Here is a 23,258-nt window from a genome sequence, read left to right as displayed (position 1 = left end):
ATGTGAAATACCCTGGATCTCAGTTATTATGATTGTCTCATGAAGTTTAAAACTAGAGACAGGGGGTTGGGGATTTAGCTCAGTGGTAGAGCGCTTGCCTAGGAAGCGCAAGGCCCTGGGTTCGGTCCCCAGCTCCGAAAAAAAGAACCAAAAAAAAAAAAAAAAAAAAAAAAAAAACTAGAGACAGACTCTCATTTAGATGCACCTTATCTAGTTCTAAGCTCCTTGTCTGGGTCTTCACAGAGCCTTCTATTGACTGCTGATGAAGAAGCACAATAGCTACTATCTGGCAAATGAAAATCACTCAGCACTCATCCAAGTCAACCTTACACAACAGTGCAAAGAAAAAGTTACTTGAAAGGTAAGTTCTTATCTTGTTTGAAATACATGATCTTTGGATACTGGAACTGAAAAATATGATTGACTCCTCAGATAAATCCAAGGATCAAGTTTTCAAAAAAAAAAAAAACCTAAAAATTATAATTTTACCTGAGCAATTTCATAAATTGTGTGTGTGTGTGTGTGTGTGTGTGTGTGTGTGTGTGTTGGTGTGCACGCGCATATGATGGGCAAGTGCTGAGAATCAAACCTTCACACATGGTAGGAATACACCCTGTCAACTGAGGTTTGTTCCCAGCTCTTCATAATGGATTATAATTGCATTAAAAGGAAAGTTAAAAAAAAAAATGTGGTACCAATGTACCTAATTAAGTTATTGTATAACAGAAGTAAATTAATTTAGGATTATCGGTGACCTCTGGGTAATTATACTATCCTGAGTGGTATGCGCACAGAAAATGGATAATTCACTGTTCAATCAAGAGCTATGAGTTCATGACTATTAGTCACTTTATCAAGGTGATAAATTTGTGGAAATTAACATACTAGCATATATAATGCTATGTTAGCTAATTCCAGATTTTACTATCTTAGATGTTAAAAAATGTCTATGAATTATTCTACGATTAACTTTGTAAGATTACTTGGAAAGGTCTGGAGACAGGGCTGCTCTCTCAGAGAACTTAGGTTCTATTCCCAGCATCAACAGGGAGGCTCACAGCCATGAGCAACTAGTTCTAGGGGACAGGACACCCTCTTCTGGCCTTTGCTGGTACTGCACACATCTGGTGCACAAAAACATCCATACACATAAAATAAAAATACACGAAGAGGGTCGGGGAACAAGGACTTTTAAAGAATCATAAGGTTATCAAAATCAAATCTTCATTTCTCCTGGAGTTAATTTGCAAATTCAAGTGTATTTAATTAACATTCTACTTTTTCTTGATTACACAGCAACAACCTCAAAGTGAATGGAAGGAAAAGATATGGGCTACTCTGTTAAGATCATTTGATTTTGTTATTTTTCCTGGAAATCTAAAAACATCTGCTCTTATGTAACAGATATAGTTGTTTTAAACAGTAAGGTCTCTCACACACACACACACGACAATTCTTTGAAAATAAAAGTCTCATCTAAGATTTAAACATTTTTAACTGTGTAATATTTATTTGTACACTTGATTACTTTAAAAGTATAAGATAGTTCTGACAAAACCAAATTCATTAAAATAAATTCATTATCTCTAGGTATAATTAAATTGCTACCAAGAAATATGAACAAAGAAATATAATTATGTTAAATTTTAACTTAAATAATCTAAATACAATTAAATTGTAATAGCTGAGATTCTGTAAAGGACAGCTTTTGGAAAAAAGCAGAATGAAAAAGGAGGGATGAATACAAGTAGGAAAGAATGAGAAAGAGGTTTACACAGGACTGCAGAGATGACTTAAGAGGTTAAGAGCACTGACTACTCTTCCAAAAGACCCAAATTCAATTCCCAGCACCCACGTGGTGGCTAACAGCCACCTGTAACTTCAGTTTCAGGGGATCCAATGCTCTCTTCTAACCTTTACAGGCACCACATACATGTGCTGTTGATATACAATGCAAGCAAAGCACTCATACACATAAAACAAAAAAAATTTTTTTTTAAATAAACAAGTTACAAAATAAGCAGTTTGCCATACATGTGAGTATTCAGTACTTTGTTTCTTAGTGGAAAAGAAAAGTCAAGAACATAATGCTAAATCACTTTCATCAAAGGCACACATGCATGTACAAAAGGATGGTATATAAGGTGAATAAAGCTTTAAGAAAACTCAAAGTACTAGTACGTTTAAACTGAAGCATCTAAGGGAATGGTAGGCAATCCATTCATCCTCCTCATCAGCTCCTGTGTGTCTTTCTTTCCTAATTCAAGCGAAACTCCCTAAGTAGTGAATTAGGACAGGGATAGGTTATACCCTCCGTGTGTTCATGCTGGAGGAGAAGTCTTAAACACTTAAAATAATCTGGGTATGAAGCTATGTAAACACACACATACAGACACAGAGCCAGGCCAGGGTGGGGAAGATGTACCCCTTTACAGCTACCAATAGTTTAAGGAAAAAAGTCCATCTAAGTTTATTTAGCTCAGTTATCACAGACAGTAAAGACAATTTATCAAGAACACCACCCCTAGTGTTCAGACAGATGACCTAGTGGTTAAGAACGCTTAATCCTCTTGTAGAGGACTTAGGCTTGGTTCTTGGCACCCACATTAGGTGGCTCACAATTGTCTGTCACTGTATCTCCACAGGATCTGATCCAAAGGCTTCCCAGAACTGCTGCACACATGTGATGCATATAAACCCATGCAGGCACACACACACTCATAAATAAAACTAGCAAATATTAAAAAATTACCCTTCTTTATAAATAATACCAAAAGTTTCCGTGTTGGAAAAACTAAAAATTTTGCTTTAGGAATCCACTTTAAATACAGCTGGAATACAAATTACAGGCTGGCAAGCCAACACCATGCTAAAATTAAAAATAGTAATTTGTGTGTGAATCATGTAAGAAACATGGTGGAAGGCAGGAATGGGTAAAAGAAAAAAGAGAGTGACATTCCCATAAATGCCTTTTAACAATTCTTCAATAATGTCTGACAGTAGGGCAAACAATATTGCCAGCAAAAGCTTTGGCATTTATCATTTCCTTAAAGAGAACCTAACAGTTTTCCTTCTCACTTTTCATAATAGAAAAACGTATTACTCACTATACTGCCCACTGCTAGTTTGGTAAATCGGGGTTGGCACTGTTACAGTGGTGATGGCAGGGGCTGAAGTCTCTTCTTCTGATTTTTCTTCTTCAATCCTTGGCACCCCTGGTGCATCAGAAGATAAGTCATTCAAAATTTTCCTAGAAAAATAAGGAGCTATTTTAATTAAAAAAAAGTCACTAAGTACAAATTAAGATTAGAAACTGCTAATGTATAGGACAAAAATTCAAACACATGAATAAACTCCAAACAAAGTAGGAACTTTAAATGCAAGAATTGCGTGATGGTAATGGGGGTGGTGGTGGTGGATAATAAATAAAACTACATATGTTTTGTTTTTTTTTATCTTATGCGCTAGGGTGTTTTATTTGTACATGTTTAGTGCCTGCAGAATCCAAAGGAGGACACTGTATATCGTATGACTAGAGTTACAGATGGCTGTGAGATGCTGTATGTGTCCTGGGGATTGAATTTGAATCTTTTAGAAGACCCATCTCCCTCTACCCACTCCAAGCCGTGTGTGTGTGTGTGTGTGTGTGTGTGTGTGTGTGTGTGTGTGTCCCCGAGACAGGGTTTCTCTGTGTGGTCCTGGTATCTTGAAACTCACCCTGTCACTCTATTTAGATCAGGCTGGCCACAAACTCAAGAGATCTGCCTACCTCTGCTTCCTAAGTGCCAAGATTAAAGGCATGCATCGCCACCACCTGGCTTATTTTGGTTTTTAAGAAGGTGTCTTATTATGAATCTCAGGAAAATCACAATCCTCCTGCATTAGCCTCCCCAGTACTAGGATTACAGTTACACACCTTGCATGCCTGGTTCTCTCTATATATACTTATAGATAACTACATAAAATTGTAGCATGAAGAAATATTCCTTATTTAGGATTATGGTTGAAATTTAAACTATCAATTTAGTCTCCCAATCTAATCTAGTTCCCATTTGTATGAGAATCCAAATACACAGCTAAGACATTATTCACATTCTAGTTGTTTGCTCTAGAGCATACTGGTTAATGAGAAGAAATAACTTTTTTCAAACAAATTCTTCCATCAATAAATCCAGAGTCAGATATCTGAAAAGCTGGTTCATTTTACAAGCAGTTTGAATAGATTTCACAGTTATCACTACAGTCCTATTTCTTCAGCCCATTTCCTTTGCCTGTGTGATCTTTCAAGGTACTCGTGCTCCTAGAACCACGGCACTTTGTTAAGCCTTATGGTTCTATCATTTGCAAATCTGATATACATGACTTCTGTTTTTTCAGAACAATTACTGGTAAAAATATAAAACCACATGAGACCAAATGGAGCATCTTTTTGCTGTATACAAATTAACTGCTTTATAACAATAGGTTGTTCCAATAAAAACCTATTTTGTATAATCAATTTCATTTTTCTAACCTTGCAAGCATGCTATAAGTATCTTGCTATAAAGGTTACAATTCAGGAATTCATAAACTTCATATAAACAGTCTATCAGTGTGAAAATCTGACTGTAAGGTAAGGTGGCATTATCCTTTATAACCCTCTCTGCATGATTTCTGAGGGCTTTCATTTGATTAGTAAAGCATGGTTGATTCAAATAATATCTGCTAGGATTTTGGCCAGAAAACTATTAAGGCAAACATAAAGCTGGTATTTTTGTGGGTTTTGTCTGTTTGACTGTTTTAAGTGTGAAGGTAGCAGGAGGTGTATGTGTGGAGTTGGTTCTTTCCTTTCATCTTTACGTGGACGTTTATCTGCTGGAGTCATCTGGCTGACTGGCAGTTATGATTTGCATAGGATTTAGGAGAAGTCATGTGACTTGTTTCTAATACTTTGTTGGATTTGCTTCAGGATCAAAGGTATTATATAATAACATGAGATATACTTCAATGTCTCAAACTCTAATACACGCTATATATATAAAAAACAAAAGAGAAGGGCTGGAGATACAGCCTCAACTCCCAGCAGCATGAGCAGCTCACACTGGAACTCCAGTACTAGAAGACCTGACATTTCCAGCCTCTGCAGGTACCTCATGCACATGATGCACAGAAATACAAACACTCACACACACAAAACAAAAACAAAATGAAATGATTATACATATAAATGCCCATGATATATATCCTACAACATAAAATTTCTTAAGATCTCAAAATTAATTCACTTATAATATTTAGAATTTATAGTTGGGTGAGGATAGAAAAAGAGCTTAGTGGTAACTCTAAGTACGTATGTAGAGAAAGGTAAGGAAAACATCAACTACCTTTAAAAAAAAAAAAAGGAGCAAGGCTAGAGAGAAGGATCAGTGGTTAAGAGCACTGGTTGCTCTATTCTAAGACCTGTTTTGATTCCTAGAATCCAGAGTGACTCACAACCATGTGTAAGTCAGTTCTAGTGGATCCACCATCTTCTTCTGACCTCTGTTGGCATCATGCACACAACTGAATACAGACATATGCAGAGAAAACACCCATATACATAGAACAAAATAAATCTAAAAATAAATAGGAATTTATATAGGCATAATTTAAACTAACACAGAAGGTAACTGTAGAATTCTGAAGTTTACTGAATTCTTAAGTAAGCATATGAGATTAGTAGGTATGTTGTTTCTCAATATACTTAATATGGAACCAATTGATATATGTACTAATTGTCTTTGACCTTCCTTCAAGGCAAGGCATAGACTAGGTAGGTAACATTACAGTTGAACTCAAACTAGAGGATGATAGCAAAGCGCTACCCTGAACTATCAAATCCAGCTCTTTGTTAAGGCCCATGACATAAAAACGGCCTGCAAATGTGTAGCTAAGCAGATCAACAGTGTACCTGAGCACAACGCTAACACTCAAAGGAATCCCGAGCAGCCCTCAGCATAGCTACAGAAACAGAACAAGGGAAATGCTGTGCTACAAATATTAGAGCAGTGCTTCTCAGCCTTCCTAACCCTTTAACATACCTCATATTGTGGTGACCTCAAACAGAAAATTATCTTCTGTTGTACTTCGTAACTGTAATTTTTCCATTATTAAGAATCATAATGAAATATCTGTTTTTTGAATGGTTTTCAGGGATTTACTAATTTAGAGTAAGTAGTCTTATTTTGTACTGCAAATGCCAGCTTATTTGAGATGTAACTCAAGAGAAATAATCTGCAAAGTACTTGCTGGAGCAGCTTTATCAGTGTCCTGACATTTCTATTGCCAAGTACTATGCCTTCCTGCGCTCTCTGACTCTATTACACCACATACCTGTAGGAAGGCCTCCTTGAAAGGATTTCCCTTCGTTTTTGGGAATCAGTTACACTATCCACAGACTCCTGTGAATCTTCACTTTCTGCAATAGTTGAAATCTGAAAACAAAGAATAACTTTATCTTGATTATCAAATTTATTTCCCATAAAATATTTAAGTCCAATACAAAGAATATATATATAAATCTTATACATATTTCAGTTTCTAATGGAGACAACCATACCACTAAAATTCATCTCCTACAGATTAAAATGATGCCATGGACACAGAAACATCTGTCCAGAAAATGTTTTTAACTTCTCCCAAGAAATCAATTCTGAATATATCATCATGGCAATGATTTCTTACAGTTGTTAGAATAGAACTGCCTAGCAAACTAAGTTTTCTGACACGAGTTAGCCCTAAGTCGATAATATGATTTCCTATAATTGTTGTACAAACAGATTTACAGTTGTTTAAGTCAGTGATTCTTTACCAAATAGTAGACTGCTGGCTATTTTTATGTCAACGTGACACAAGCTAGCGTCATCAGAGAGGAGGGAGCCTCAATTGAGAAAGATCTGGCTGCAGATAAGTCTGTAGGGCATTTTCTTATAGCAATTGACAGGGGAGGGCTCAGTCTATTGGGGGTGGTGCCATCCAGGGGTAGGTGGTCCTGGGTTTTGTAAGGAAGCAGGCTGAGCAGTCATGAGGAGCAAGCCAGTAAGCAGCACTTCCTCCATGGCCCCTGTATCAGCTCCTGCCTCAGGTTCCTGCCCTGTTTGAGTTCCTGCCCTGAATTTCCTTGATGATGAACAGTGATGTGAAAGTGTGAGCCAAATAAACCTTTTCCTCCAAGTTGCTTTGGTCGTGCTGATTCATCACAGCAATGATAGCTCTGACATAGACACTGCCTTTCCTCCAAGTCAGTAAACAATCTCTACTGTACATAAACATGCTTCAAAAGTTGGCATTCTTGAGTAAAACTTAAGGTAATGAATGAGCTATGCCTTTCCGTTAAGGGTCCTTAGACTGGGGTAAAGACTATGTGGGGTGGCAGAAACTAGAGTTTACCAATAACATTACGTGCCAAATTATATACTATCGCTTCCATGTAGTCCATTATTTCATACAGTAAACATCCAGTACCACACGAGTCCTGGTCCTGTGTTCACTGAAGAAGACAGAGAGCTGAGGCACAAGCAGGACAGGCAATTCTATGGGCCACCAAGCTAAGGAGTGTGGCCCCCGCTTGCAGTCAGTACTTCCACTTCAGACTTCACAGGCATTAAAACCCTGGTGGCTCCAGTGTCAGTGCTGTCACAGCAACAAGCTCACAGGCCTTTACATTACTCTGGACTCAAAGTCTGTAAAACTTATATTACCAGGTTTTTCTAGTCTATACTACAGGGGCCTCGTGTGCTTTCCTCCATGTGACGCGATGCTGTCACACTGAGAAGTAGATTTAAACAAGACAAAAGGGCCTGTGCGTGCTAGCATCACCTCAAAACAGTCAACAGCAGCATACAAAACCATATTTGGACACATTTGAGAAATGCCAAAGGAATTTGGCATGCAGTCTAACTCATGTTGCTGACAGTGCTATATGATGCATATGCTCACTGCAGAGAGAAGTAAGGAATGCTCCAGCCATTAAACTCAGCCCACTCTAGTGTCTCTACACAAATGTTCTTATGGACAATGAGAAGATCAGAAACTGGGAAAAGAAAAAAAAACTTACAAGAAAAAGTCAATAGCCAATAAATATGTTCAGAGTGGATACTACTACGGCAAGTGTACTATGATACAGACAGACTCCCTAGCCCTGCTTCCCAATGCTGGCGCCTAGGTAGGTACTATCACACCTTAGGGATGTAGCTCAGGTGAAAGTGCTTGCATAACATGAACAAAACCCCGGGTTTGACCATCAGCACCATGTGAAAGTAAGTATGGTGCCTTAGGCCTACAAACCTAGCAACTGGGAGGTGGAGACAGGAGGATCAGTAGTTCAAAGTTATACATACCATATAGCAAGTCCAAAGTCAACCAGGGCTCTGTGACTCAACAACAACAAAAATCAAAATATATAAACAAATAAACTAAGTATAGATGAGTATTGAAATAAAATTCTGCTTTTTTAGCTGTAACTTTGTTTCCTACACCAACTCAGTGGATTTTGTTGCCTTTCTCTAATCTAAAAGATTTTGTCATTTGGAACAGAAAGGATTAACTAAAACGGGAAAAACCCAAACCACATGGCTATAGAGCAAACCGACACTGAGAGGCCTGTGTACCACCTCACACTCACTCGGGCTTGGACGGTTATGATGCAGCAGTGCTAACAAATACAGCATCTGGTATGTGGGGGTGTTAACATGGAGGCAGCTATGCATGTGGAGGCCATGAATACATGGGAAAACCCTGTAACTTTCAATTTTGCTGTGAATCAAGTTGCTCTTGAAAAGTAAAGCCTTACCAAAAAAAAGTCAGAGGATATATGCTTTTTACACTAATAAAAATATCAAGATTCAATTTTATAACTATTCATAAATATAAGAAATTAAAAACAATTATTTAAAATTTAAAATCTAATACAGGTTTCATAATTACCACATTCCAGTAACAGAGTCCCCCTAGTGCCCTCACACCTCTTGCCATGTCCATGTCTGTCTCCCAAAGTCCTTAAAAAGGCTTTTACCTTTGGCTGTTTGTAACAGTCTGGACATTTCCAAAACCGAAACCATTACCTTTTTATAACTTAAAATTTTAAAAGAACTATACAGTGACTAGAAATTAAGAAATGATAAAACATTATTAAAACCATACAATCCTTTGCAAACGTGTTTTGCTTGGCTGGGATTAAGACTTGTGGTTTAGATAACTTTTTACTCAATGGATCAAAAAAGACCAGATCTTAAAACATGATCTGCTATCTCCCTTACAAATAAGAAAACTGGGGTTGGAGAAATGGCTCAGGTAAGAACAGCTGATCTTCCAAAAGACCTGGGCTCAGTCCCAGCACTGATATGGAAGCTCACACCATCCCTAATCCAGTCCTCAGGATGCCCCCCTCTGGCATCAGTAGGTACCAGGCACATCTTGTACAGGCAAACAAGCAGACAAATAAGAAAATTTCTCATGGGCAAAAATGTCTAGTTGTAAATTTTAAATGTTATATATTTAAAAAGTTCTTAGGCTAGGCTAAATATTAAATAATTTATTCAAATAGAATTAAGTATTTTACTAACAGTAAGAACAACATCGTTAAATGTACTTCATTAGAAGATCACTAAGAGCCAGGCAGTGGTGACACACATCCCATCACTCAGGAGGTAAAGGTAGGTGTTATCTCTCTGGGCTAGGGGCCAGCCTGGTCTACAGAGCTAGTTCTGGGACAGCTAAGGCTACAGAGACTCTTGAAAGCCCAAAAGATCATTAACATCTTTCACCAGTGATTCAAGTCAAGAATGGAGGTGCATGCCTTTAATCCCAGCACTGAGGCAACAACGCCTTCGAGGCTGTCTTTACAGTAATACTTACCCTGCCCACCCAGGGCAGGCCTGCATTTTTGGAAATGTGGCTGGATATCTACCAATTTGTTTTTAACTCTAAATGTAAAGACTAACAAACTAAGTGCCTTTCAGCTGTGCTTAGAAAGTAATTATTTTAATTTTCATGTATCAATGAAGTGTCAATATATATCAATGTATTTTGATTGCTGGTCTATGATTATTGTACTGCACTCTAGCAAAAAGATACGGTTTTTTCCTTTTTTGCAACAAGATATTACTATATAAACCTTCGGGTGGCCTGAAACTTGCCTTGTAGGACAGGCCAGCCTTTAACTCAGAGATCCAGCCCTGGTTCTCTCTCAGCTCTTCCTACCCTTGCCAGTGTTAAAGATGTGGTCACATGCCCAGCTAGTCTCAAATTTAACAGCAAAGTTCAGCAGCTCCTAAGGCTGGGAGAGTGGAAACAACTGAGGAAACTCTAAGTCTTTAAAGATTGAATTAAAAAGATAAACTGACACCGTTCACCATGAATGTTAAGAAAGCATTTTCCAATTTCTCCCCACAATTTCTTCTAAAAACTAATAATCCTTTCATTTATGGCTAAAGCCCCCTGCCCATAATGATAGCACAAAGGGACTTCTATTAGGTAAAATACCCCTTCAAAGTCCTTGTTTGCCATTACCAAGAAGATCAGAAACTTTGGAACACTTGTCTTGGGCTAACAAAACAAAAACCAAATATCCTTCCCACCACCAAACCTACTACCCATTCCTAATTCAGACACAGCGATGCTATGTCTGTATGATAGCCAGAGAGGGGAACCACTGTGTTGTACAAGCCTTTACTGCTGTCTCCATCACATCAAAGTATTAAAGAGTCTATCGACACTGAGTCTCCATCACTGTCCTCCCCTTTCTCACTCACTTTACTTAGGGAACCAGCAGGAACATACTACTGTTTCAAATAACAAACACCCTCATTTCCACATCTTTAGTTTGGCTTAGCTGCCTCTCCGGCTGTCTGGTTTCTGCTCACTGTGCTCCCCAACCACCTTGAATGAATTACAGCATACTTCCCTTTGCATCTTGCTCTACCCTTTCCCTTGTTTTATTAACTCTGCAGCACTTATCCTCACCTGACACATTTTATTTTCTCATAGTGTGTCTCTTCACTCAAGTGTGATCTTCATGAGAACAGAGATGTACTGTTTGCTCACTGCTGCCTTTCATAGCACCTAGAACAATGACTGGCACATAGCACGTGATCAATAAACATTTGTTGAAGAAATGGATGTCATAATTTACACTCATAAAATCTATGAATCTTTTCTGGTACATTTAGACAGCACTATATTGAAATGTGGTCCAAACTGGTAAGTGCCACTACTAACCCTGTATACACTGTGAAACTGCTGTAACTGCTGTCATTTTTGCAAGAATTCTCACATCATCTGTGAGATGTGGTTTATACATACAAGAATAAATTAAGGCAGTAAAGTGAAGCTGTACACAGAATATTAATTAATACAGCTCAGTCTCCAATATTATTATATTGAAATACATCAGCAGAAGTCCTACTATTCTTATTCTCTCACTAGGAGACACATACCTTGTATGTTTTGGAAACTTTATATATAACACTAACATTCTATCATCTGTAAGTCTGAAGGATACCTCACCCTGTTTAATAACCTCTTGTAAGCCACTACTTCCTAGTTATTAACACTAACCACTGGTAGCTGGCTCAAATAACCATGCAAGTTTAACACATTCTCCTGGTTTAGCATATTTCATGAAAAAGAAACACACATTACATCTCCATACAGTCCAGACTTTCAGGAGTCCAGGTTTCCTTTTTCAAACATGTATTTTTAAAGTTATAAGCATAGCTCACTGTGATAAAAATGTTATTCTTGAAAAGACAAACCCAGATTTCTATCAAAGTTAAGGACATTTAATACTTGAGTTTAAATTATTTTGCCCCAAGATAAGAATAAAAGAATAAAGGCACAATTAAATATCATATTCTATTAATTAAAAACTGTATTATGTATTTTGTAGCCTATTTTGTAATAGCAAAAACTTTCTGTAAGTGAAAGAGAAGTAAGGGTGATTTGTGCTCAGCATCACTTGACCTATTACTATCCAAAATGGGTCTGGTCTCTAAAACTCTTGACTAGCAGGCCAAGCTCTAGAGAAGAATGCAGGTATGGAGTTAGTGCTGAGATCATATGGAGGATGGCAAGACTGTATTCCCTAAAATACAGGCTAAGTCACAGGATTACTTATCACTGTGGTTTCTCAAAACGAGGCTTTGACTTGGCTAATACTGTCACTGCTTGTTAGTAATGTCCATTCCTAGTATCTTCAGGAAATTAGTAACTACAGGTCTTCACAGGACAACAGTTCTCTACCCTGAAAGTGTTAAAGCAAACCAGAAGTACAAAGGGAAGAAAAAAGTAGAGGAGGTAACATCAACTCTACAGCTTGACATAATGCTGATGAAACCTGATGTGGGTTTAATGACAAGAACAGCCTGGTTCCAGGACAAAGGAGCAAGCACCTTTCCTCTTCGTGAAAATATCAGTCAGTTCTGGCTACCATACAAGAAAAACACAGCAGATCCACTCTAGAAAACAGCCAAGGCTGAGCAAGAGAAATTAAACATATACCATATAATAAATGCTGAAGAAAAATAGAAGCTTGTTGAATCTTGATATGTTTCTGTATAGTAGGAAGAGTGTGGGGAAAGAAGGGAAAGGAAGAAGTTTGACAGAAACAGTTAGATTTGCTTAGTTCCTGTGGTCAGCAGGTCCCCATTTTAGAAAGGCATTCTCTGTCTAACTACACAGTATTTCAGCAGTTAGGCTTCATGTCTAACTGTCCAGTCCTCAGGAGGTACAGCTTCCTTTTCACAAGGTGTTCGTGCATTCTGGGCTGGCTATCAGCTGGAGGAGAGCTGTTAGAGACCTGAGCAGTAACTAAGCAGTGAGCAGTGCAACAGAGGCGTACAGTTGGACTCAAACCCTGAAATTCCATGTTCACAGAGAAGGACAAAGACATACATAATTTCTCACCTTCCTTTCTAAAAGTAATTTTCTTCAAATCTAGGACCTAGGACTCACCTGAGTTCCGGAGAAAAGTCTTTTTAAGTCCTTACAGGAAGACTGTGAAGTAAAAAATATGAAACGGGAGGCTGGGGTTATGGCCTACTTGCATGAATGTTTAGTCTTTGCTCGCTTTTCCTTCAATTAGCTGATCTGCAAAGAATTGTCCTGTTACTGCTCTTGGGTCCCTAGACCTAAGTAGTCCTCTTCAGATGTCTAGAATGCCTTTATTCCCTTTACCCCAAAGGAGCAACCTCTCCAAAGAATCAGATATGTGATACAATCAATGACCCTCATGATGTACCTTCTAGATACTGTATTATTTCAGAGTTACATACTCTACCTAAAAGTTCAACAGACAATTCGATGTCTGATGTGATCTCTAGTACAAATCTTATCTCAGGTAAGACTATTAATTAATCTTTAGCAACCCTTTCCCCATACAAACTTCGTCTCATTTTAAGTTGATTATCCTTAATTTAGGTACATCAGTCTTACAGTGTTTCCCAACATTTCCACTTATCACATGTATTACTATCTATCTCTCTAAATAAATGCTTTTTCTTTTGAAGCTTAAAAAAAGTAATTTTCTTTAGATATGACTTGGCATATATAACTGAACTATGCAGATTCAACATACTCCTTTACTACCAAGCAAAATAAATCTAAACTAATGTGTCCTTATTTTCACAACTAATGAAAGGAGACAGAAATGGCTACAAACAAGTTATTGAAGTACATATAGAGCTTGTCGCACACATACCTGAACTGTTTGGACTTGTGGAGACTGAATAACTGATGGCTGGGCCGCCTGGATGACCCCATGGACCTGGACTGTCTGCCCATTGGGCAGCTGCACTAAGGTTACAGTGGGAGCAGATGACGTCGCATGAGCTGCTGGCATGGATACCTACAGAAAACACGGAAAGCAATGACCACCACAGCAACCTCTGTGGGACTACTCAGGTTTAACATAAAGTGACTTCTAATAAGCAAAACTATGACCTTCCTACTTAATACATATTTTAACAATGTGCAAGAAACCAACAATTTAAAACTCTTTCCTGCCTGCTTTTTATATTCAAGCTTTCTTTCTTTCTTTTTAAATTAAAGGCTGAGTAATAAGGATTATATTTACTTAAAGACAAAAATATGCCGAGACTGATTCACCCAATGTCAACAACAGACATGCTGGCCTTAAGCACACAAGTTTTCAGAACACCCTGATATTAAACCATGTTTTAAAATCTTAACTTTTCCAGTCTGGGCAATAAGAACTTACTAAGTTCAGAACAACACATTTAGACTAATTACAAATATGTTTTTAACAAGAAAGCAAATGCATTGTAATTAAAATTTTCAATTTCTCCTATTCATAAAAAACACTAATCTGGTAACAGGTGGATTTTAAGACATGTTTTCATTTTGGATGAATAAAGGAGCAGAGCTGAAAGAATATTAAAAAGAAACTAGTTTTTCTTGAAGTACAAAGAAGTCAATATTAATGATTCAATATCCAAATCTTAAAGGTTCTTAAATTGACTGACATGTCTATCGAATACCATTTATTATTCCTAAGCTCCAACATATTTACAATAGAACTTAGTAACTAGGACTCGTGTACCAAGAACAATGTTATAATAAAAAAGAGAAAGATATAGGACCCTGCTTTCAAAAAGTTAATGACCCGTGTGTGTGTTTGTGTACTTGTTTGTGTGTGTATGTGTGTGCATGCATGTAAGTATAGATGTGTTTGAGTGTGTGTATGTGTGGTGTGTGTGCATGCATGTGTGTGTGGATGTAAAATGGAGGAAAGACACACACTGCTGCTTATGTCATAAGTAGAGATAAAGAAACAGAGGCTCTAAAAGGCTTTAATGGTCTAGTTTTAAAAGCCTCTCTATATGGGGCTGGAGAGATGGTTCAGAGGTTAAGAGCACTGACTGCTTTTCCAGAGGTCCTGAGTTCAATTCCCAGCAACCACATGGTGGCTCACAACCATCTATAATGGGATATGATGCCCTCTTTTGGTGTGTCTGAAAGCAGTTACAGTGTACTCACACAAAATAAAACAAACAAACAAACAAAAAGACCCCACACCTCTCTATATGTCAGATTTAAAAAAGCTTTCAAGCCAGAACTACTGGGAGGCAGAGGTATCCAGATCTCTGTGAGTTTCAGGCATGTCTCAAACAAAAATCTTATATTTTAGTCAGTAAAAATGGCACATATTTGTAATTCCAATACTAAAGATATTGGTGCAGAAGGATTGTTGTAAAGTCCAACCAAATCCAGCCTGAGCCATTCAAGGCCATGTTTCAAACACAAAACTTCATTTATTCTGAAAATATAGGAAGAATTGTTGAAAGGCTTTTTGAAGTAAATAGCATGGTGAAGTTTGCATTCTAGATCAATCACTTTAGTGAATAACATACATACTTCAGAGGGAGAAAAGTGGAGGTGGTGTGCCATGAGAAAGCCTATATAGTTAGGGTAGGATGACGAGGGCCAGAAATAGGGTAGCAGGTGGTAAGGACAGGTCTGAGAGAAGCAACATGTATGAACATCTAGAGGCAGAGCAAGGGCTTTCTGAATGGGTATCTGAAGAGAGGAATTAAAGATGAGACAATGAAAGAGGGACAGGATTTGGGAGAGCTGGGGTTGTGAAAGTGTAGCACTGAGTAGGAGTCCAAAGACATACCCAGCGAGACGCTTCACTGAAGCTCGGGGAAAGACCTCTTGAAGACAGGTAATCTTTAACACACAGATTCAAACTAGAAGTGTCTTTCCTTAGACAGTCACGAAATCCTTTTCTGGTCACTTTAGTCATGTTTCGTTTTACTGTATTCTATAAATGTGGTGAAAGGACTGTCTGCAGAGCCGTGCATGTTGTTCTGTTTAATGACAAATCTAGGAGGGAACTAAGGATCTGTCCCCTCGGGTTTGAAAGACTCAGCCACACCATAACATAAAGTTGTTATGAGCTGAGTGTGCCATCTGAAGTCCACAGGAGGAAGCTATCTGAGTATTTGAAGCCATTACAGACTCAGTGTTGTCTCCCATGCATCCTTTCAGGGTGCACAGAAGCTAATCCAGTGATCACAGAAGCTAATCCAGTGATTTCCACCCTACGTACTTATCAAGGCTCTTCACACTTAGGTTTACACAGACAGATGAACTAAACATAAAGTACTAAATACGCCCTCTTTCATGTATGTATGGGTAGGTAGCAGACAAGTAATCTAGCATGGAGTGTTATCACTGGTCAGTCCTCTTTTTTTCCAATCTTAAGACACTGACTCACTTGATTATCAGGGCAGATCTTGAGCTTATGATCCTCCTGCTCAGACTCTCAAGAAGCTGTTATCACAAGCCTGGCTGATAAGGCCTGGCTAAAAACCCTATATTTTCCTACTACCAGAACTACCAGGACACTGTTGCTGCGTTCTATTCTTGCATGCTATTTTTATTCTGTGCCATGGATTAAACTCAGGGCCTTGTGCCTGCTAGGCAAGCACTCTCCTATCACAGGTGTCCTATCTTTTCATTGTAATATTGTCACTTACAAATGTGTTGGGCCATATTCACAACAACCTTGGGAAGTATGGCCTGGTTAAAAGTAAGACATGCTTAACAGATTTTTTTTTAAGACACACAGACACATTCAACTTTTACAACATACTACCATAAAACCTATTTTTTTTTGGTTTTACAATATATTGTAAATATCTTTAGTCTTACTAAAATATGGCTACATAGTAGTTCATTATTTTTGTTTTAATTATTTATTGCTAAATAAAGCCCTATTACTTTTTGCTTAGATTTATTAAAATTTGACACTGTCGTCTGTGTGTGGTGCTAAACATCTGGGAGGCTGAGGAAGGACTACTCCACAAGTGAGCCCAGCCTACTTAATCATGCACTGTCCTAATGAACTAAAATGGTACATTCTCATGGTCAAAACCAAAGGTATTTTAAACCTGAAATTCTAAAAGTAAAATATGATGTATTTTTTTGTTGATTATCTTTCTTCCTTTATCTCTTGCTTTCTTCCCCCTCCTATTCATTGACAAATCATAATCATTTTGTCTTAGCTTTACAATGTTTTCCTAGTATTTAAAAACTGGCATTAAAATGTTATCTGGAGTCAGAATTAACAAGAGGTTGTGTCAACATCTATGATATAGACCTCCCTCAAGGCTCAGGGAACACTTTAAAAGAGGAGTTGGAAGGAATATAAGTCAGAGGATGGGAAGGAATGTTGGGAAACTGAGTTCTTGGCATGACAGTGCTGTTACACTAGCAAACTGTTACTCACAACGACTGATTTCCTGAATAAAATATGTATAAGATGGGGTCTGTAACATTCTACCACGGATGGAGGTAGGACTTCATAAACTCCTGAGAAAATATTTAGCAGTTAATGGTTGCTGGAAGAGGGACAGATATTGTCTTAGTGAGACAGCCACTGACAAGTTGTTATGTAACTCCCCACTCACATTCATGTAAGCATCCATTACACTCAGTGGGTGACAACCACCACCACCACCACCACCACCACCACCACCACCGGAAGAAGACAATAAAGTAGAAGGTATCTCGGAAAGAGTATGGCAGGAATAAAAGGGTACAGAGGTGATAAATATGACACAGATACATTATATATAAGTATCAGACTCTCAAAAATAAAATAATTTTTATAAGTATGGTGTTTTGTTAGGAACTTAGATGAATAACTAAAAAGTATAGTTGTAGCTGGACAAGAAGAAAAGAGAAAAGCTTTCTTAAAATTCACGGTCAACTACATATTCCATTCTACGTCTTCCATGCTGAAAGGCTGCCTAACAGTGAACTAAACATGCTCCCTTCTGAATTCTGAGTTATATTATGGTTCAATCATGGAGGAAGGAAAGGCTGCCTTGGACCACACAGATGCAGATGCTCGAGATCTCCAAAACTGTAAATGGAAGCATGAAGAGAAGGGCTGAAAATAAAGGGTGCATTGAAAGCTCTTTAAAAACAAATGAATCCGTTCTTAATCCTGAAGCAGAGAAGTCTGGCCTGCTATGAGAGAAGAGTGCAGAATTACAGTTAATGGGTCTTAAGTTCACTGAAAGTCACTATGACATCCTAGCCCTCTTCTTTCACTTGGCTCTCAGGCCCTTTATATATAAACAGAGTGTTAGTACCTGATCAAATTCAAGATCCAAGGTACAAAGAGTTAAGACCACCGCTGTCCTACAGTTAAGTTCCTGGTTTGGAGCTGTTGGCCTACAAATATATCCACAAAGCTTCCAAAGTAGCTTCTTAGTCATTTTATATTTGTTTATGAGCCACTTAACGTTGGGACATGAGCCCAGGGCTTTACATGTGCTAAGTACATGTTCTACCATTGAAGCTACAATCCTCTCCCTAGTCTCCCTCTACTTTAATCCTGAGCAGACATTCACAAAGATTTAAGAATTTGGTGAAAGCCTCAACCAGAAAGATGGAGATTAAAACAAATGTTAATGAGGATGATGAGGTATATGGCCACATGAGAAACAGAAACTCAAAATAACTACCAAATAAGGCAAAAACAACCCCCCAAATAAACCCCCTTTTGTGAGAATAAACAGGATACTATAAAACACAGGATACTATGAAAATACCAAGACTACACAGGGAACAAACAGAACAACCTTGGAAACATGATAACAATTCAGCAGTCAGGTGCTGGGGAGATGGCTCAGAGGTTAAGGTCCTGAGTTCAATTCCCAGCAACCACAAGCTGGTTCATAACCATCTGTAATGAGATCTGGTGTCCTCTCTGGGCTGCAAGGATTCGTGCAGTTAGAACACTATTACATAATAAAATAAATTCTAGAATACTATACACATAATATATTCTAGTATACTATATACATAATAAAATAAATTCTAGAATACTATATATATAATATATTTTAGAATACTATATACATAATAAAATAAATTCTAAAAAAAAGTTGCATGGCTTCTTAAAAAAAAAACAAAACAGGGGCTGGGGATTTAGCTCAGTGGTAGAGCGCTTGCCTAGGAAGTGCAAGGCCCTGGGTTCGGTCCCCAGCTCCGGAAAAAAAAAAAAAAAAAAAAAACAAACCCATGTTTTGTAAATGAACTTTTTACTTAAAAAAAAAATTCAGCAGGCAGGATGGAGTGAATACACTCCTAGGAAGTAGGGCAAAAAGATTAAAAATTTCGAGGAAAATATAAGGAAAATGGAGAAACAAACAAAATCAAACCACTACAAAACCAGTCCCAGAAACATAGCATCTGGATCACAAGGATCCTGACAGACATGAAAAACAAAACCACCACCAACTAATTGAAAGAAATTTCCTAAAGCAGAGGTTGAGTTTCCACTATAAAAAGATCATTTAAATACAGAGGGGAACGATGAACTAATTTATTAGTACTCACTGTAAGGAGATCTAAGGTATTTTATAATGTATCAGATATAAGAAATGAAATTAAGTCTTCTAAAAATTTATAAGCAACACTAAGTGGACCATAGGAAACATCCAAAGAAAATGTCTTACCAAGAATTCTTACCCCAGTTAATCTTTTATTCTCAAGGTTATGTTACCTACATGTTCTACCTCACCAAGAATACAAATTCCCTAAGAAAAAGATATGAGAACAAAAAGATTTTCCAAGATGACTTTATAAAGTCAACACAGGGAACAAGCAAGCTGGATAGAATGTGGTCATCATCAAGGAGACTGCTCAGCTAAATGATCAGATGAGCCCCAGTTTCCCCGTGCCTGTTTTACTAAGCGTGCCCTGACTAAGTGTTGCCTCATCTGATACATGAACTTATCTCCATGCATATGTGGTGCCGTCTTATCCGAGATCTGCAGGGAAACCCTGTTCCTGTGAGAGAGGACAGTCAGCTTGCTCACTCTACTACTCCTCCTGGAGCTCCAGTATCCAACTCACGCCCACCCTGAGCCCAGCCGCGGTGAACCCTGAATTTCCCAGGACTTACTCTAATCAGCCACTTCCACTGGAGATTTTTAACTCCTGTAGAAACTGGAGATAAGCAGCAAAGCAAAGCTCTGCCAGGATTATTTTCCTTTGAGGCCCTTCACTTTAAAGTGAAACAGCCAGGCATGATACTACACACCTTTAATCTAGAGGACGGTGGGTCTCTGTGAGGTTGAGGCCACCCACGGCTATATACAGTGACATTCTGTGTCCAAAAATGAGAGAAGGAAATACCACATTCCTACCCTGGCAGGTTTAATATATATTTGGTTTTTTCTTAGGCACTGTTTTCACTACTATTTAAGCAAATATATGAATAATGAAGAACAGGTGAGAGCAATAAAGCAAGTACAGAGATGACAGCCTTAACGACAGGACACTTAAAACCAGACTAATGAATTTAAAATGCACAGGAAAGAACGACTGCTGTTGTTCTTAGGACTGATTCACACATCAATTTATTTGTTTATTCTGCTTTTTAGTATTAGAATTCTTAGCCTTCCAAACCATCTACACCTTCAGGTCCCAAAAATAAGTCTGTGTGGTATTTAAAACAAAACTAACAAAAACAAACAAACAACAAAAATCAGGGCAGCTGTCATTGCCAATTCATTTATTAATAAAAAAGTAATTATTTCTGAATCATGTTACTACACATACTATATTAATCTTTAATGATATATTTTATTAACATGTTAATTAATCATTACTTTCATTTCTAAACATAAGCTAATGCTAATACTGAACAGGAATTCTGACATTCTTAAGAAAATTTCCACTCATCTTATGTATATTTTTATTAAAAATTAAATTCTCTTGGAAACATATTACTCTTAGAAGAGATACAGCTTGGAATCTCTCCATGTATTTTATACCTGGGCTAATGTGGCAATCTGTGGCTGGGCTTGAACTGTCATTTGTTGACTTTCAGCTTCTGTTACAGCAGCATCTCCACTCTGCTGGTTGTCTGCTCCAGAGTCCATGGTCATCTAGTCACCTACAATAACACGGAAGAGCGTTACAAGCCCTACAGTGCTTTGTGCTTTCCTGATGTTATAAACAGGCTCTGTGGTGGCTGGGTTAGTAAATGCACTTAGAAATCGAGTTAGAACAGAATGCAGCTGACCTTTTAGTCAACTTGCTCAAATCTGCTTAGCTATAAACCCTAGTAACTTAAAATAGCAAAAACAATGAAGAAATACAAAGTCTTCTCTGGGTGTTTCTTCCTAATAGGAAGTGAGGAATGATCCCTCTCTTGATCCGTCCTTTACTAGCTAGGAGGCCAAAGGGGGCAGCAAAGCTGATTTTCCCAAGCTGCACCAGTCAGGTTCAGAAAGAAGGTAGAAAGCAGGAGTGATCAGGTCTGAGATTCTGGCTTCAGATCCCTCTAGGCATTTCATCCTGTCAGAGCAAGAGCAAGCTGCTCCCTAGTAGGTAACTGGTAACAGGACAAATCAAAAGCCCACATAGTGGGGCACAGAGGTAAAAACTAAAAAAGAAGTGACTAGAGCCTAATCAGAGACTTCTAACACTGAGACGGTCATGGTATTCCGCGCCTCGCTCACGGCAGAGTACAAGACACTACACATATACAGAGAACTAAAACAACTTTTTGTTTGATTGCAAAATTCTGGGTAAGTCAATATTGGATTCTAGCACTTTTTAGACTTTGTTTTGCATATCTGTGAAGTGTTCTAACACCTCACAGCAGCAAGAATCAAGAGAGAAGAGCTCCTAGGTGCAAAAATTATATGCAGATTTTGATAAATTTTCAGATAACTGGGGAAGCAATCCTTTCTAAATAATTTTGGGGACAAGAAAAAAGGGATTACTTCTGGTGTGTGTGTCCCTCTCATAGCTCAATGCCTACATATTACCAGACAAAAATGGATCTATCATGAGTGATATCTATACTCATCTCTCATTTACCAGAGAAATCTCAGTGCTTTACCAAACAACTCTAAAACTAATCAAATTCGTCCTTATGGTCACTATATACTATCAAAATGTATTTAACATGTCATTATAATACTTTAAATTGAAGATAAAATGCCATTTCACAAATTAATATAAAAGTTAAAATTACTAGTATCCATAAAACATAGATGGCAAAGTAAAAAAGATCACAAGACTTGACAACATGGTTATTTAAAACAGTCATAAAGTTCTTAAGGCATTGGGAGAAGTAACTGCCAAGACTACCACAGTATCATGCAAAATGCAACTATGAATCAATATGAAACTCTCAACAGTTAGTTTACAAAGTAGTTCAAGGTTTATAATTTTTTTTTAAATACCACAAAACTTCAAACACTATTTTTAGGAGGGTTATGAAAAGAATGCAGTAGCAACATCACGTGACTCAACATGGCGCTGGCCCCCTCTTACTTAGAAAATAAAACTTTCTCAGGCTGGAAATTTTCAATTTTTAGTGGATTCCTGCCCCATGTTGGATGCCACTTGTTGCAGTAAAACCTTTTATCCCACACTATCACCCGTGGGGCTGCATGGCATTGCGGGGTATCTTGTACTCTTTCTAATGCCAGCACCCATGGGGCCATATGGCACTTGGTTCCAGCCACCCAGTAAATTCAAGACTCAACAAACTGTAAACCAACAATCAGATTTACATGTTAAATTCTCAATCCATAATACATCCACACAATAAACTCACAACCAATTGATAAAGACATAAACTACTCACCTAGATAAGATAAATTGACCTATAGAAATCCATCCCTTAAGAAATATTCGTTATCAACCTGTATCTATGTAGAGATGCAAGGTGAGGGTCGTTTACATCTGCCTCCATGTTGTCTCTTCCACTCTTCTGCTTCTCCCTGTCCTAAAACCTCTGTTCCCATCTCCCTTCCTTCTCATCCAATGACAGGCCTTATTTTATCTTGTGTCTGGCTTCACCTGCAAAATGACATCAACCTACACCTGTCTACAATATAATGACATTAAATACAGTGGAATGCCATTTATAATTAAAAAAACAAAGTGTGAAGGTGCGGTCATGAAAAGGGTGTGGGAAATTAAACATTAAGCTGGAAGTGGTATCTACACAATCTTTTATAGGACGGCAAGTCTGATCGTCTGGTATTCTTTTTACACACTTTAATATCGGTACTGGTTGGAGACTATTTTCCTTCTAGAGAACACATATTCAAGAGTGTTCGTATAGTTTAAGAAATAACTCATCAATATCAAAAGTCATGAATACTATTTCTGAGCTACATGGAAAAGTGTATTTCAACAGTGATTTGGAGATATCCACTGACATCCAATCAAACCTA

At 37.9% G+C, this 23,258-nt stretch overlaps 2 protein-coding genes across 41 annotated transcripts in view; one reads left to right on the top strand and one right to left on the bottom strand.

Moving 5' to 3' along the window:
• The window catches only part of Creb1 (cAMP responsive element binding protein 1), a 69,337-nt gene that overhangs the window by 30,226 nt on the left and 15,853 nt on the right, over window positions 1–23,258 (bottom strand). For 10 of the 34 annotated variants that reach the window (XR_015628935.1, XR_015628937.1, XR_015628938.1 and 7 more), the window contains exons 2-5: window positions 20,835–20,956; window positions 13,715–13,861; window positions 6,352–6,452; window positions 3,108–3,250 (exon numbers count right to left, since the gene is read on the bottom strand). Coding sequence is in view for 17 of the 34 variants with exons in the window: in XM_087567814.1 (XP_087423940.1) it covers window positions 3,108–3,250; window positions 6,352–6,452; window positions 13,715–13,861; window positions 20,835–20,948 (505 nt within the window). In the remaining 17 variants the exon portion in view is untranslated. Of the gene's footprint in view, window positions 1–3,107; window positions 3,251–6,351; window positions 6,453–10,980; window positions 11,092–12,969; window positions 13,012–13,714; window positions 13,862–18,632; window positions 18,774–20,834; window positions 20,957–23,258 lie in introns of those variants that run through there. The other 24 variants (XR_015628931.1, XR_015628932.1, XM_087567811.1 and 21 more) reach the window with 11 other exon arrangements.
• The window catches only part of Mettl21a (methyltransferase 21A, HSPA lysine), a 76,075-nt gene that overhangs the window by 45,383 nt on the left and 7,434 nt on the right, over window positions 1–23,258 (top strand). For 2 of the 7 annotated variants that reach the window (XR_015628374.1, XR_015628372.1), the window contains exons 4-5: window positions 244–361; window positions 13,655–14,624. Coding sequence is in view for 2 of the 7 variants with exons in the window: in XM_087564387.1 (XP_087420513.1) it covers window positions 244–263 (20 nt within the window). In the remaining 5 variants the exon portion in view is untranslated. Of the gene's footprint in view, window positions 1–243; window positions 1,977–13,654; window positions 14,625–23,258 lie in introns of those variants that run through there. The other 5 variants (XR_015628373.1, XR_015628376.1, XR_015628375.1 and 2 more) reach the window with 5 other exon arrangements.

Source organism: Rattus norvegicus, chromosome 9 (assembly GCF_021556685.1).
Source record: "Rattus norvegicus strain SHRSP/BbbUtx chromosome 9, alternate assembly SHRSP_T2T, whole genome shotgun sequence".
Lineage (NCBI taxonomy): Eukaryota > Metazoa > Chordata > Mammalia > Rodentia > Muridae > Rattus > Rattus norvegicus.
Note: the sequence above shows the minus strand (reverse complement) of the source record. Positions and strands in the feature narration are given on the sequence as shown.